Here is a 15,160-nt window from a genome sequence, read left to right on the forward strand (position 1 = left end):
CTTCCAGTGTAGCAGCGGGAAATTTTAAATGAGACCCATAAGTTTACTTACCAGGTGCTTTGTCCGTTCCTCATTTTGTTACCTATGATATCAGGGAACTCGTGTACAGTGTCATTATTGTGGGGAAGATAGTTTTAATCAGCTACCGATCGTGCCCTATCACTTCAGGTATAGGAGGCATATCTGTGATCACCAAAGTCAAATCTTTCTGCCAATTTTGAACACCAAGGCCTTCTTTGCGGATAAGGTATTCCTAATTATATTGCTGAGGAGACTACTGATGACATCAGACGTGTCGTGGCCCCGGATTATTAGCAGGATGGATTAGAGAAGAATTCTGATTGTTCCGGAAGGCGAGAGAAGAAGACAAGAATTTTGGTTGTGCACGCTCAGTCATGTGAGGGTGGAAACAAACGTATCACGTGATAAACATAAGCGAAGCGCTAAATATTCTAGTTTAGCTCTTCCTCATCTCACACCCATGATCTGTGCACACTCAACATTCCTAAGTGTACGTCATAGTCACAGCTCTTCAGGGGCTTCGAAATCATCCTGCAGCTGATTCCAAACTGTCATTGCCGGCTAGCCGATACAGGGGAGAAACTCCGCGAGGCCTAATTGTGATTTTCTGGGTGAGAAAATCCGACGCAGGCGGATTTCATCACACAACGACAACGACCAACACATGCTGGAAAACAGAGATTCCGGGAGAGGATGCCTATTTTGAGGAAGGCCATTTTTAATAGCATAGACGCTAGTCGATGTTTTGTGTGAGCCGGAAGGTTTGAATTAGCCATAGTAAAAAGATATCAGCAGTGGAAGGCAAGAGCAAGGAAACGGGATAGAGATGCAAGAACTCGCCATCCAGCCAAGAGGCATATTCTGGCAGGACGACTTCATAACGCCCGAACACGAAGCCCACCTGATGAAAATTTTCCAGAACGAACTTGAATGGCCAGAGCGCTCCGGCCGTCTATCACTACACTATGGCTACACCTTCGACTACAAGACGTTTGGCGTCGATCCGAGCATTCCTTTCAAAGACTTCCCGGTTTGGTTAATCCCATTGTTGCCGACGAGGGAAGGCAGACCACCTGATCAGGTGTGTCTGCAGCATTACCCACCCGGCGCAGGTATCCCTCCGCATGTCGATACACATTCTGCGTACGATCAATTGTACGCTTTATCGCTGGGGGCACCGGTTATGATGCAATTTACACGAAATAGCGATGCCGATGGCGATGAGGAGGGCGAAAAGAAGGAGGTAGTAGAGGTGGACTTGACACCGAGGAGCATGATGCAGATGTCCGGCGACTCACGACTGCACTGGACGCATGGCATTAAGAAGCGCAAGACGGATACGCTGCCAAATGGTACGGTGAGGAGGCGCGACGATAGGTGGAGCATTACGTACCGTTGGATTAGAGAGCCCGCTGTGTGCGACTGCGGCGACGCCAAACTGTGTGACACCACACAGAGGAAGTTGGGCATAGAGAAAGAGTATAGGTGGAAGAAGGAGGGCGAGGGAACAACCGTTGGACTGCTTCAAAAAGTTGAGTGAGAGGCCGTGTCTGGAATGCGGCATCACTTATCGGAGGACTCTGCTATGCAAGGGTTACCATACGTTAAATTATGAAAAGTCTATTTGGGTTCGTTGAAACATGGTCCTTCACTTCTTATTTTGGGTCTAGCTTGTCATTGCCCCTTCGATCGTTGTTTGTTGTAACGCGCGGATCGCGCTAAGCGCGGAATGCCCCTAACGCGCGCAAGTTCCTCAAAACCTCACTTGGGTGCGGTTTCCATGCTCCATTCTCTTCTCGCAATTTTCTGCAGGATTACCCTCATTTTTTTAGTCACACTGTTACCATCAACATTCACTCAGTTAACGAGTAAGTGTTCAGAAACAGCTGACGGGAAAAGATGGATAACATTGAACCAGTGATCATACACGCACTTGCAGTTGCTTTGCTTTTGCGGCTTCCTGGAGGAGAGGCGAACATGCTTGATGGGCATACCAACGACGCCAGTTTTGTTGGCCTCGCACCTGCTGATTCATCACCCTCCGGATGGAAATTCAATGGGTGCTACTCGAATCTCCCGGAAGGCGTTTTACGCTCCGCACGCTTGGGCCAAACCATGACTGCAAAGGTTTGCACCGACATCTGCGACGCGGATCAGGCGGGAAGTCATAAGTACGCTACTGTGTATGATACGGACTTCTGCCTCTGCAGAAGTACAGTTGACACTGCTGGAAAGCAACCGGACGCGGACTGCTTGCAGCCGTGTGATAGGTTTCATGAGCCTTGTGGGGCGACTGGGATGGCGGTGTATTATGAGAGAGCGCAAGCGGTGCAAGCGGTGAGTCGACTAATCAATGGGTGAGATGTTAACGATAACGGATACGCTGTTAACGATCCAGGTATCTGGAACATCAACCACTACCAACACGTTCTTGACAACTAGCCCATCTCTCACGCAGACATCAATAGCGACTAGTACATCATTCACGCAGACATCAACCGGAACTAGCACATTTATCACGCAGACATCAACAGCAACTGGCACCTCTGTAACGCAGACATCAACTATATCCGGCACATCTGTCACGCCGACATCTACGACAACTAGTACACCTGTCGCGCAAACATCAACTGCACCCAGCACGTTGTTAACGACAGAGACATCCGTTACGGAGACTCCAACAACAAGCGACACGTTGCTAACGACGGAAACATCGGTTACGGAGACGCTAGCGAGCGAGACTGGTAAGAAACAACCTGAGGTCCGAGCCAAGAGAGATCTCAGACATGTTGCAAGTGCAACTGCTCCCGCAGATACAGCCGGCCTTCCAACTGATACACGTCCAGCTAATACACTCCTACAAACACAGATATTACTACTACTGCAGAACAGACTACCACCACCGATGAGCCTTCTACTACTACCGACGAGGCAGCTACCACTTCTACAGAGCCAGCCACCATTGAAGAACCTAATACAGATCTTGCTACGCCAGAAGATCCTACACCAGAAGACCCTGCCCCAGAAGATCCTGCACCAGAGGATCTCGCACCAGAGGATCCCGCACCAGAGGATCCCGCACCAGAAGATCCTAATACTCCAGAAGAACCTAATACTACCACTGAGGTGAGTGAATTCCTATAGTTTCAGCTCTACATACTCTGTGCTCTAAAGGTAGGTCGCTTTGCTTTTGCGTTGCATGTTCATATATATATCTTTGAATCCGATCAATCAGCCAGTTGTATCTTGCTATTTTCTGTCGTTAAGGTGCATGGGAAACTCCAATGAAAAATCGTGAAAAGCTCTTCCATTGCGAGCACGAGTGTGTGAGTATTTCCCACATTTGGCCCCAGTGAGTCATAATCAGACTTCCATCTGCATCGTACCTAAATTCTGAAAAAATGTTCTTCGTGGTCTTGTGATGACTCTCGCCATCAATCCTTAGCACATGTTATCATCATCATTGCCAAGTATGCAGACCATAGTACTGCGTCAGAGTTATTGGGCCAATTGGCCTTCGTGTTGCCCATCCCGGGGCACCTGGGTGTCTGATGAGTCCCTGTACATACACTGATTACGGTAGAGAGTGCGGCCCCCCAAATACCATCTCTCCTTCGAATCTTAGGAGAGTCCGGACAGGACAGCATGTAACGTAGTCGTGTTGAATTTTGATACGACCAGAGAAAGGATTTGCACATAAGTTCATATACTTTTCGTTTAAGCCCAGAAATCGTGACAATATGTGCGTGACCAGAGAAGGGCAAGTGAGCAAGTTTTATATATCGCCCACCCGCTTGCATTCAAGTGTAGCGTCACGTTTATGAGAGCGCCGGCAACAAGCCATGTATGTGATGCAAGCATCTCTTGGGTCCAGGCAGGAGGAGCGCAGAGCCACATTAAATAGCGGTAGCTAGATTTCTAGTCCAATGACAAAGCATCGTGAAGAAGCATGGAGATGGCAGTGGAGCTTTTGTAGAGCATTTGCCGAGGCACATAGCTGTTTAGTCTAGAGTTTTCCGAGGTTCACCCAGCATAACATTGACAGGTTCATGTTAGAAACACAAGAAAGCCAATTGACATATAGTAGAAGCGTCCTCCCATCCTAGTGAGGTAGAAAAGGGTCATGAAAAAGCATAATGGAATTTTGTGATGGTTTAGATCTCGCCGCACCGTTCACATGAAGGTGATGCCTTGACAGTTGTTAAGGGGCCCGCGCAGCACGCCATGGCTTCCTTGTTCCGACATTTTGATAAGATCTGGGAGAAGCTTTCGCTACATGAATTGTCCAGCTTTCTCTTTTTTAAGCTGTTGGATAGATGAGAGAACAGTAAGAATGATATGAAATGTGGAGAAGTAATGGAAGCGGTATAGTTTGGGGAGCTTGCGCAGCGCAACATTTGATTTTTTCCAAGTTCTTTCGTACGAAGGAACCAACCCGGAAGCCGCATGGACCCAGCAAACTTCGCTTTTGATTGGGTGACGGGGGACTCTGGGGATGAAGGAAGGCAGTAGGCGTAAAGTATGCAGCATCCCCTCGTTTACATAGACACACGTCGGTGCATTTGGCTGCGCCGCACAACAAGCCATATTTCTTTTCCCGGAGGTCTTCGTCGAAGAAAGGAGCAGCTGGCGCCACATGTATCCTAGGCCATTTCGATTGCAGTACGAACAGCAGGGCGAAAGCGAACATAAGAAGAAGGATGGATGTGCTATGGAAGCTTCGACCAACTGCTAGACGTGGAATGTAGGTACAATTTTCTGGGAGAGCCGAGCTGTGCGCCATGTATGTGTGGATCGCTAGATTCTGATCCGGCCAGACAGTGCCCAGAGCCACATTGTCCTCAAGGCGTTGTATTTAGTGAGCCAACTGGTTCGAGGATGTGTGAGAACAGGCCAAGTAAGAAGGTGATAAATTCATATCGCTTCCCTTCTTCCACATTACCCTTTCTGAGCGGGACTTGAAGAACCGAGCAACCATCCAGAGACCCGTTTCGTCCACTTTAGTACTGTAAGAGGAAGGTTGACGCCACATGAGCAAGGTGCGTCTCGACTTTGCGTTAGCCAGCATGGAACATGCGTTTGTGTCCGGGCATTTTGGAGAAAAGAGAATCAAAGATCTCATGAACCTGAGTCCCGTTCAACTTTGGAAATGCTTCCAAAATGCTTTAAATAGCACAGCGAAAACCAGTGATTGCTACCAAGTCCATTTGTAGTAGGAGACATAGTCTAATGTCGCGTACAGCGAAGGTGGTAGACTTTTGGTCGATCAACACGGTGTGTGTGCGAGGAGCGGAGTCAGGAGGAGAATCAGAAGGCTCGCGCTCAAATGACGCCTGTGCCCGTATTCTGCAACAGCAGGAACAGGACGGCATGTAAGATCCGAATGGTGCTTTCAGCACATACACAAGATAGCGGCTTCTTCATGCAATGTACTTCCTCTTCGCAGGACTAATAAAGGAAATCCTTTCAAGAGGAGCCAAGTGAGAGCTTGAAAGGTTCCTTCACCTACTCGTTCACATATATTCCTGTCGATATATTTTGAGAGAGCCCGGGCAGTCCGCCATGTCCATGGCCTCGTCGGTTTTGGTACCCTTAAAGAGGATGGCGTCCACGACCACACATAGACCTCCGTGGAGTTGGGTTTTAGTATTGGCGCAAGCAGAGACGTTCGAATGTATGGCAGTCGGAACGGGATGACTTTAACCAAGCGTGGGCAATGAACCACGTGACCTTCACGCTGGCGGGAAGTGTTTCGAGCAGAAGTACCGTCTGCCCATGGGCCTATGGACTGAAGGTTTTGAACCACCCTAAGCACCTGCCCTAAGCACCTGGCATATCATCTGGACGTCTGTGATTCCATAGAGTTAGGCGGAGCGCAGCAGCACATTTCCTCTCCCTATCTTGGTTTGTTGACTGATGAGGGGATCGTCGAAAAAGCATGTCCCTTGCGTAGCAGGTTTTTGTACAACATCCGCCCACCCACATGACTACCCAAGGAGTAAGTTTTAGAGCTCGAGCACCACTCCATGTCCATATGGATCAGCCACTTTATTACAGCCAAAGCCGAGCTCGACGCCACACATGCGCTCACAGTATCGGTATTTTGGTAGATGGAGGAGGGTAACGTGTGAGAAAGTAGGCAGAAGGATTGTTGCAAGGTTTTATACCATGCACCTGCGCTAGGTCTCAAAGTCCTGAAGAAGGGATTCGACAAAGAACACCGCACACCCTCATGTCCAATATTCGAAGTCACTGTGATGAAAAGGGACAGAAGGTCATGAACCGCTTGAAGGTCTCTTTTGTACGGCCAGAGCGAGCTCGGCGGACCGTACGTTGATTTGCTGGGCGGTTTTAGTAGCGCATTGAGGGAAGGCAGATGAAGCATGTAGGTTCCCGAACATAGATTTTGTAAAGACGAGCTCGCTCTCGCATTCTCACATAAAGCTCTTGTGGGTTGGCCTTGGAACACAAGGAGAGCACGCCATAGATCCGGCATCCACTTTTTTTTGTAGAGCCACAGCGAGCTCGCGGCCCCATGTTACGGATGCAGTCATGCTTTTAGTCAAGTAGCAAAGGACTGGGTTGTGTGTAGAGAAAGAATAAGCAGAGGACATTGAGAGGTTTCATATACCTCGTTCGCGCACATCGCCATGTTGCGCAGGTCCTTTGGAGAGAGCGGAGCAGCACCTCAAGGCCGAGCATGCGCAGAGCTTTGATGCGGCAGACGGAGTGGGGCACCACATATAATAGATGTGCATCTCTTTAGCATGGGCGAGAACGGAATGTGAGGAAGCACAGAGGTAAAGTCGAGAGGCTTTCCAGACCGCTCACCCGCTCACATAAGATGCTGGATTGCGGCTTTGTAGAGAGCACAAGCAGCGCGCCATGCAAGTGCTTGAAGCCTATTTCAGTCTCCAGGCCCAGGAGCCCGACAGCACATGGTAAATGTCTTTTGCTTCTTTTAGTGAGGTTGCAAGCATAGAGTGTAAGGAAGCAATCAAGGGGAGTTCCAGAGCTCTTATAGCGTGATTCGACTGGTGGTACACGAGATGATGCGCAAGAGGTCGAGAGCCTCGACTCTCTCGCTCGAATAACAAAAGTCCATTGGTCTATGTAAATGGTATCAAGCGTTGAGCGGAGTCCATCTATACAAACGCCGCGGCATATCATTACATCTTCCACGACATATTTCACATGAGGTCAAGGCGGTACACGCATCCGCTCGCCTGGCTCATCCTCGTCATAAATCTTGACCTTCTCGGCGTACTCCCTGATATTAGAGTGTATCGTCTCTTCAATGAGTTCGCCCCGGCCACCGGCAACGCGCAAAATAAGGTCGTTGAGGGAGGAGCGGCCAAGGATGTCGACGTGATCGCCTGTGCGGTCAATTATAAGCCATACCCAATGCTAGATGAGAGAACGGAACGACTTACCAGTGTTCGGTCCACCTCGCGGACTAAAGCGGTCCGGCTCGTGCGGCATCTCGTAAGTCGTGACCTTGACACCCGCTGGATTGTACCGCTTCATCTTCCACCCCTTCGCACACATGTACCCGCTACTTAGCAGATTCACTGTGCCGTCACCCTCACCTAAGACCACACCATGATCGACCGGCCCACTGGCGAACGTCGTATCGAGTGTGATATTTAGCTTGCTCAACGGATCGTGGTCGTCCCTGTAGTAGTACGCGCGCTCAGTCGGCTTGCCGATACCGTAGAAGCAATATATCTTTAGACTTGGTGCTAGCGGTAACCTTGTCTCGAGCGGATTGATCCACTTCGCGGGAATAAGCTGGTTATCCTCGACCACGCGCTTGGTGTGGGCGACACCGTGAGAGTAGCTCCTTTGCACCATCTCCTTATACCACTGTTCGCTGTTTTTCCACAGATACGGAAAGCTCTCTTCGACGGTCAAATTTGTCTTCGTAAGACTTGAATTACTTTCTCGTGCAAAACGGATGAAGTTCCCGTATGAGATGTTCTGACCCGGTTGGTCGTCCGGCGCACCGGTGTGGTCGCCCCAGACAGCATTTCCACCCAGTGGAAGCATGGAGGAAATGCCAGGCATGGCTCGGAATAACTCTGCGCGTTCGTGGCGGCTGAGGAACTTTTCGAGGCCGTAAACGGCGAAGGCGTTGAGTTGGGCGGTGTCTTTCATCTCGCCGGAGAGAACTGCGGGCAAGCCTTTTAGTGCGCCGAGCATGCACCCCGAGATATTGATCCAAGAGTCAATGTTGGCTTCTACCCAGCCTGGGCCGCCGTTTCCGTGACCTTCCGCTTCGACCCAGTGCAGGAAGTAGTATAGGACTTGCGAGCCCATGGAATGAGAGAGGAGAACGACCTTCTTGTTCTGGACACGGACTGCGATCTCAATGTGGGCTTTTAAGCGGGTGAAGTACTGATCGCGAATCTCATAGTTCATGTAGGACATACGCCAATCGTATGCGGCCGTAAAGGCGTTTGTGGGGTCATATCCGATGGTCGCTAGATTCTCGAGGATCTTATTCCAGATCCAGTACCCCGTGATGAAGAAGTCTGTAGCATCGAAGCCTTGCGCAGCTCGCAGCTTGACGCCTGGTGGGTCCAATCCGGTCTTCGTGTCCAGCATTATGTGCTTCTTCCAGCTTGGCTTGTCTAGGACGAGTGCCCGCATCATAGACCATGAGCCCCAAAGTCGCTTTCTGAAGTACTGCCGCGAATCGTCCTCTGTGCCCCATGACTCGAGGCCTGTGGATATGACGCCGGGTATCATGATTACAGGGTGTACAGCCGATATGCCCTGCGACCGGGCATGCAGTCCCACGGCGAAGGAGTCGTAGTTTACGGCATCGCGTTCTTGTTTCTACTGAGTTGCGCAAATCAGCACTCAAATCCTTGTCGCTTCTGCGACGCCAGCCTTCACGTACCTGCAGTTGTTGCGCATCTCTCAAGAACCCCTGCGGAAGCGCATCCAGGATACTGTCCAGATTGACACCCTCCAAACTGCTCAAATCGATCATGTCGTTGCTGCCCGCAAAGAACGCCGCCGCCATCACGCCGGCCAGGCCTCCGAGCGTGAATATCCAAAAGTTCTTCTTCTTCCCATTTTTGACCTTGGCTCCCTTCTTCAACGTGTGCAGTTTCTCCGCCGTGATGAGGCGGAGGTTCGCGGGACGGTCCGGATCTGGCGTAGGCTCGCGGGAGACATCGGTGGAGGAGTCTTCTTTGCTTCCGCCGCCGAAGCGGCGCCTGAGGAATGACATAGACTACGGTGAGGTGGAAAGAAGGCCAGTGGACAGAGCCATAGGATCGACCACGAGGTTGTGCGCAGCTAAATTAGCGGCTCATCCGCGCATGTGAAAGCTGTCGGAGGGGTGTTTTAGGGGCGCGTCATAGCTTCGGAAAGCGCCAAAGCTTAATCCGACGCCGTTCCGATCACCCCACCTTAACTTCAACGACAACCCTCGATGGGCGACGACACGGATGCGAAGGAGAAGGATGGCGATGCGCTGCAGTATGTGCAGTATGATGGATCGAAGGAGGAGACGTATCTACCTGCGATTCGGCAGCTGATCTCCAAGGACCTCTCGGAACCCTACAGCATCTATGTCTACCGGTACTTTCTGTATCAATGGGGGGATCTGTGCTACATGGTATGTTTTCCCCCCTTGACGATCTGATATAGTCTCGCTAATACGGCGTCAGGCGCTAGATAGCGCAAATGAGCTCATCGGCGTCGTAGTCTGCAAGCTCGAGCCCCACCGCAGCGGCCCCTTCCGCGGCTACATCGCCATGCTCGCCGTCCGCGAATCGCACCGCGGCAAAGGAATCGCTACAAAACTTGTGTGCATGGCCATTGATGCTATGGCCGCTCGCGATGCCGACGAGATCGTGCTCGAAACCGAGGTCACAAATACGGCATCGCTCAAGCTGTACGAACGCTTGGGCTTTCTGAGAAGCAAACGTCTGCACAGATATTACCTCAATGGAAATGCGGCGTTTAGATTAATACTCTATATGAAGGAGGGTACGGCGCTGAAGAGACCACCGGGAATGGAGACGGCGCCGGCGGGGCAGATGATGGGCGGGCCGCCGAAGATGGAGGAGTACAGGGGATTTGCCCAGGATGTGGGGGTGGGAGAACAGGCTTTTGTTACTTGAATACCGTAGAGCCGCCGTTGCGGCCCTGGTAGACACGGATAGTGAATAACGTTATGTGAAGTGGATACAAGTCAACGATTGACCGTCATCAAGTCATTCGAGGCACAATAGAAAGACAGGAAGAGCTTCTAATGCCGTGCCACATGACGACATCAGCGAGCGTTCGGAAATCTGAGCAGGAATGCTGCGGAGCAGCGTATCTAGTGGAAGGAACACGTGCAGGCGCTTGAGTGGACGGCAAATTAGACATAACCTGACAGTCATGGCACAGTTTGTAATCACATGATCAAAAGCCCTGCCTTTGTGCATCTCCATAGCTCATCTCGTCCCTTACGAGTCCATTGACGCTATAAAGTCCGCCTCAAAATTTCCAATCTTTCTGCTCCTTACACTCTTCCAACGCCCTTTGCGAAACAAAATCGGTGGCAAAGGGAAGCATGTGCGTCTCGCCCTCTGAGTCGCTCAAAAAAATCAATTCGCGCGAACTGATGGCGAGGCTTTCCAAATCCGGGTCAGCCCGTCTCATGTGGCCGCGTCGTTATAGAAACTACCTGGCAATCTATTATGGCTGCGCGGAGTTGTCCTTTCGCGACTCGCAGTCACCAAACCATCGGTGCAAATGATAAATGGGAAGGAGGAGGCTCGTGGCTCTGCCATACACATGAGCTCTAAACACGCTGATTCGCTTCATGTGCGACCTTGTCATTGTCTCAAAACCATGCGTGTGTCCCTTCTCTTATCTACACTTCTCATGCCGCTGAGAGGCATTAGTTTGTGGAATCCATGTGAGATTGTCTCCTTTGGAAGGTCTAAAAAATGGAGGATACTCAGTTCTATGCCGCATGACTCCTCAAAAATTTCACCCCTCACCTTGCCATGCTGTGCGCTTCTTCAAAATGTAAAGAACAAGCAGCTACGGCTGTGGGAGGCTGTCCTACGGGAATTACATCTGTCAAAATATGCAGAAGTGCCACTCATGTGGACGAGCTTTTCTGAGGCTGCCATGCATGCAGTCATATTCTCCAATTGTCCGGCCCATTTCCGATCAAGTATGCGTGCAAATACCAGCCGGACCTGCCTCTTCCTCTGCTCACTTGGTATATCTGAGTGACATAAAACCCATGGCGGAAGATTACATGTGCGTCTTGAGCTTGGTTTCTCCAGAAATCAACAGCAAACCCCCAATGCAACACATGCTTCAGAATTCTGAAGCCCACGATTCCATGTGGTGTGCTTCTCCACAACAGGAAATCCATCGCAAAAATGTCTGTGGGAAGCTTGTTCTTTCGTTTCCTCTGCACAACCATATTTTCTTTTTGGGATCATGGGAAAGAACTGTTTCCAAGAGCTGCTATACACAGTCTATAATCGCACGCTCGATCGACGTATATCCAGCCGAAGTAGGGTATAAAAGCAATTACAAATTCTTCCAAACCCCTCATACAATGATGCCCTCTCCAGTGGCATTAAAATTAGAAAGGACCAGAAACATGTCTCTTCTGTCTCTATGTCGTTCGAAGCTGGCAAAACACACATGTGTGTCCTGCTTGTGCCTGTATTATTTCTAAAGAATCAGAGTGCATGTCCAAGAGCGTGCACTTTCTCAAAAGGACAGGACAAAATTTGATGTGTTTTGTCTCTTGAACAAGATGATCGCTGGCAATGTCATGGTCGTGGTAAAGCTGTTTCCTTGACAATTCTGAACGAGCTGCAATAATGCGACAAGTCGGGTCTGGCACTTGCGGGTTTGATGTACTTTCAGTCAACCTCTTGCATGAAACCTCTCTACACCTCTCATTCTTTGCACGGTCACCTCGTTCGCAAGGACACAAAAACGCGGGGCATATCAAATCATGCGCGTCTCCAGCCTCTAGAGCGCTAAAAGTGGAAGACGAGTTTCTCCATGTGTTTCTTTCGCCTCTTTCTTTTTCTAAAAAAAGACTGTACAAAGCCTCATGGGTGTCTTCACCAGGATCACTTTGTTCGCGTCGATGTGCCGTATGCTCCTCCTGAAAAGCAAGATCAAGAACCGTGTATGTTGGAAGACGTCCATGCGTGATTCCGATGTGTTCCAAAACACTCAAAAGAAGGAATCATGGGAAGGAAGCGTCTTGTAAAGACGCAATTGCGTGGGACTAGGTGTCGGTCCAGCAGTCTATAGCCCTTGAAACCTACTATATAAACCCCGTACACTCCTTTCTGTCTTCTCCCCGCACTTTGCCCATATTGTTTCAAAAAGTGGAATGCCTTCCCATGTGGGCTCGGGCCTCTGGGTCTCTCAAAGAAATCTGCCACGCAATATGATGGAGAACGACCACTAAACATTCGTCTATACCTAAAAATGTGGCTGCGCTTCTCCAAGGTCCGACGAAAAGAACTTTCGTGGCCGCGAAGCTTCTACAACTCATTTGTAGCCTTGCATGTGGCCTGCGCCCTTTCAAAAACAACACCAAAACTGAACATGACCGTCGGAAAGTGCCCTCTCGCAACGCCATTGGGAAAACCTGCACATGAACATGCATGGGGAAAGAGATCGTTTGTGGCTTTATCCGCTCATCAGATATACATAACCCACTTCTTTCTCCTAGCATTGCCGGCGTAATTAAGTCTGGGGACATCACTTTATCCTCTTCGCACAACTCTAAGCTCCCATTGACTTTCTGTACCTGTGTCTTATTTCCAAGACTGGAAGCAGTCCACGCCATGGAGCGCGACTTTCGCGGATCTTGGTCAAAGCTGAACATATGTGTGCACCCTTTTAAAAGGACTACAGTGAGTTCAGCATGGATGTATGGAACGATTCCTCTGGGAAATTTGTCTGACCGGATTGTATTGCACCATGGGCCATGGAGGCTGGACAATAATTCTGTGAGTTTGTCGCCCTCCAATATCCGGAGCTTTTCCGAAAACCGCCATATCCAGCTTCTTCAATGTAATCAAACCCGCGTTCGTGTCCCTTAATTATTCTCTACTCACGAAGTGCGCTACGAACGGAAATTCGAAATTGGTTAAATTTATGTGGGAATGTGCTCCTGGCTGATTAAAATCCTCATTGATGACGCCACATGGGGTGGGTTTCTGGAAAGGCGAAGGCTCGCAGGCCTGCTTTGCGCTCTTTCAACACTGTTGTACGACATCAACCGCACACTGGTATGATCAAAACGACCCCAAGAGACCCCCATGGGACGGGAGATCTTAGAGCTTGACATCTGCAAGACATACTGATACAACCTACGGGATTAGAATTGGGGTGTCTGTAAGGCATCTTCATGGATTCCCTGGTCTACGATTTTGTTTCTATCTAATCTGTGGATTGCGTTCGGTGAACCATAAAGCTAATGCATCTCCGTCTGTCTTTGATCCTCTGACTCTTGTTCGCTAGGCAACAAAAGTGCGTAACTAAACCTCATGTGCAAGCATATAGCATTTTTCACGAAGTGAGAGGCATATTGTCTTACTCTTTTAACCCTTTCAAGATCCCTGAAATACGCAGCGCGTCCTTTGAGGGGGAAATATGTTAGATGGCACAGTCTTGAAAAAAGAGATTAGCACTCTACACACTAATATTTCAGGTCGAACCCCTATAGAGAGCGCTTGACAGCTATGATCACCTGACACCAGAGTTATATCAGGACCTTCCTCTTTCATCTTAGTCAGCCAGTCAATTTGCCGTATCACAACAGTGTATCTACCTTTCACCTCCACCTCAACCATCCTCTAATTGGGTAGCTGAAGAGTACTCACCTCCGCGGCATGTGGTCTTTTGCGTTCTGCGGGCATACTCAATACTCAAAGAGACTGTGGCAGGCAGCTTGGAGCTCTTACTGGGTTTCGATGCGCTCGAATCATTCGCCTCACTCCGTCGTTAGTTCTGTGCAGCTGTCCGTATCATGGCTATACTACAAGCACTGCTCCACGATGTAACGTATGGTATAATAATATCAAAAGGCGCATCTGCGGATACATTGTGCGTCCTATCGCAGACGATAGAGAGACAGCATGCTTTAACAAAGCAGATGCGACAGACTTCTGATCCAAATCGAATATAATCCAAATGGGAGAGTGGTATATTGCAAGTGCAAAGCATTCTGGCAGGCTAACTACACATGCATTCAATCAGTCAAGCATGTGACGTACATCGGGCGAACAGTCGTAGAATACAGATTCAATGCGTTCTCAAAGACCGACTCCGATGGCGGATCCTCGTCATCCAACAGCTCCCAAGCAGCGGGATCCATCACCTGTCCGTGATAGTGCTCATCATCCTTGGCCGGTTCTTTCCACTTCAGATTAGTCACCGTAAAGTACACATCCTTCTGTTCCTTGTATTGTTGATCCCAACCCTGACTGTAGTTAAATTCTCCATCTCCAGCGTTTTCGTCATAGTAGTCGAAAACATAGAGGTCGATAAAGACCCGTAGACCTTTCCAACCGCTTTGTAACGCGGCAATGGCTTCTTTCCAATCGGAAACATAGAAGGCGGCTTTATTCAAGTCCCACAAGACGATATCAACGGACTCCACGTTTGGAAAAGAGGACTTCAAGTTGAGCAAGGCCTGAGTGATCATCTTTGCACAGTTTTCGCCATTTTTAGGCCAGAATTCATAGTCTTCTGTGGGCGAGGAAGGCTTTCCATCCGCACTAGTCTCGGTTTTGCAGACTTCGGACGTCTGTATTATCTCGACTGAGATGCTCTTTGTGCCAAACCTTCGTTAATGAGATATATGGTCCGTGTTTGTATCGATGGTCTTTTCGCCCTTGAGATATTGGAATGGTTCCTGGATGGGTATGACTATCTTGTGATCTTTGTAGATAAGACATTGCAATTCTTCCGTGATTTGAGCGTCAACGTAGAGAAGTGGAGCGGACGTTGAGGTGTAGACGACTCATTTGGCGTGAATGTTGCTATGCTTGAGAATGTCAAGATCCTCGTATGCCAAATCGTAGATGATGTCGCGCATTTCTCTCGGAAGATCAAAGAAAGTAGCGCCACTAGACAT

At 49.4% G+C, this 15,160-nt stretch overlaps 4 protein-coding genes across 4 annotated transcripts; 2 read left to right on the forward strand and 2 right to left on the reverse strand.

Annotated features, from left to right (window-relative positions):
• Positions 1-847: 847 nt before the first annotated feature.
• Positions 848-3,165, forward strand: N0V89_010284 (uncharacterized protein; the record flags this gene model as incomplete). Its single annotated transcript, XM_056219028.1, has 2 exons — positions 848-1,534; positions 2,914-3,165. 2 exons carry the CDS (start codon positions 848-850, stop codon positions 3,163-3,165), a joined length of 939 nt encoding a protein of 312 aa, XP_056066155.1.
• Positions 3,166-7,221: 4,056 nt separating this feature from the next.
• Positions 7,222-9,262, reverse strand: LRO1 (phospholipid:diacylglycerol acyltransferase; the record flags this gene model as incomplete). Its single annotated transcript, XM_056219029.1, has 3 exons — positions 7,222-7,397; positions 7,455-8,862; positions 8,927-9,262. The coding sequence occupies 3 exons, from the start codon at positions 9,260-9,262 to the stop codon at positions 7,222-7,224; spliced, it is 1,920 nt and encodes a 639-aa protein (XP_056066156.1).
• Positions 9,263-9,466: 204 nt separating this feature from the next.
• NAA30 (N-alpha-acetyltransferase 30) lies at positions 9,467-10,160 on the forward strand (the record flags this gene model as incomplete). The annotated part of the gene is made up of 2 exons (XM_056219030.1): positions 9,467-9,652; positions 9,705-10,160. The coding sequence occupies 2 exons, from the start codon at positions 9,467-9,469 to the stop codon at positions 10,158-10,160; spliced, it is 642 nt and encodes a 213-aa protein (XP_056066157.1).
• Positions 10,161-14,272: 4,112 nt separating this feature from the next.
• N0V89_010287 (uncharacterized protein) lies at positions 14,273-15,160 on the reverse strand (the record flags this gene model as incomplete). The annotated part of the gene is made up of 2 exons (XM_056219031.1): positions 14,273-14,844; positions 15,154-15,160. The coding sequence occupies 2 exons, from the start codon at positions 15,158-15,160 to the stop codon at positions 14,273-14,275; spliced, it is 579 nt and encodes a 192-aa protein (XP_056066158.1).

Source organism: Didymosphaeria variabile, assembly GCF_027946475.1.
Source record: "Didymosphaeria variabile strain IMI 356815 chromosome Unknown scaffold_8, whole genome shotgun sequence".
In the NCBI taxonomy this organism is placed as follows: Eukaryota; Fungi; Ascomycota; class Dothideomycetes; order Pleosporales; family Didymosphaeriaceae; genus Didymosphaeria; species Didymosphaeria variabile.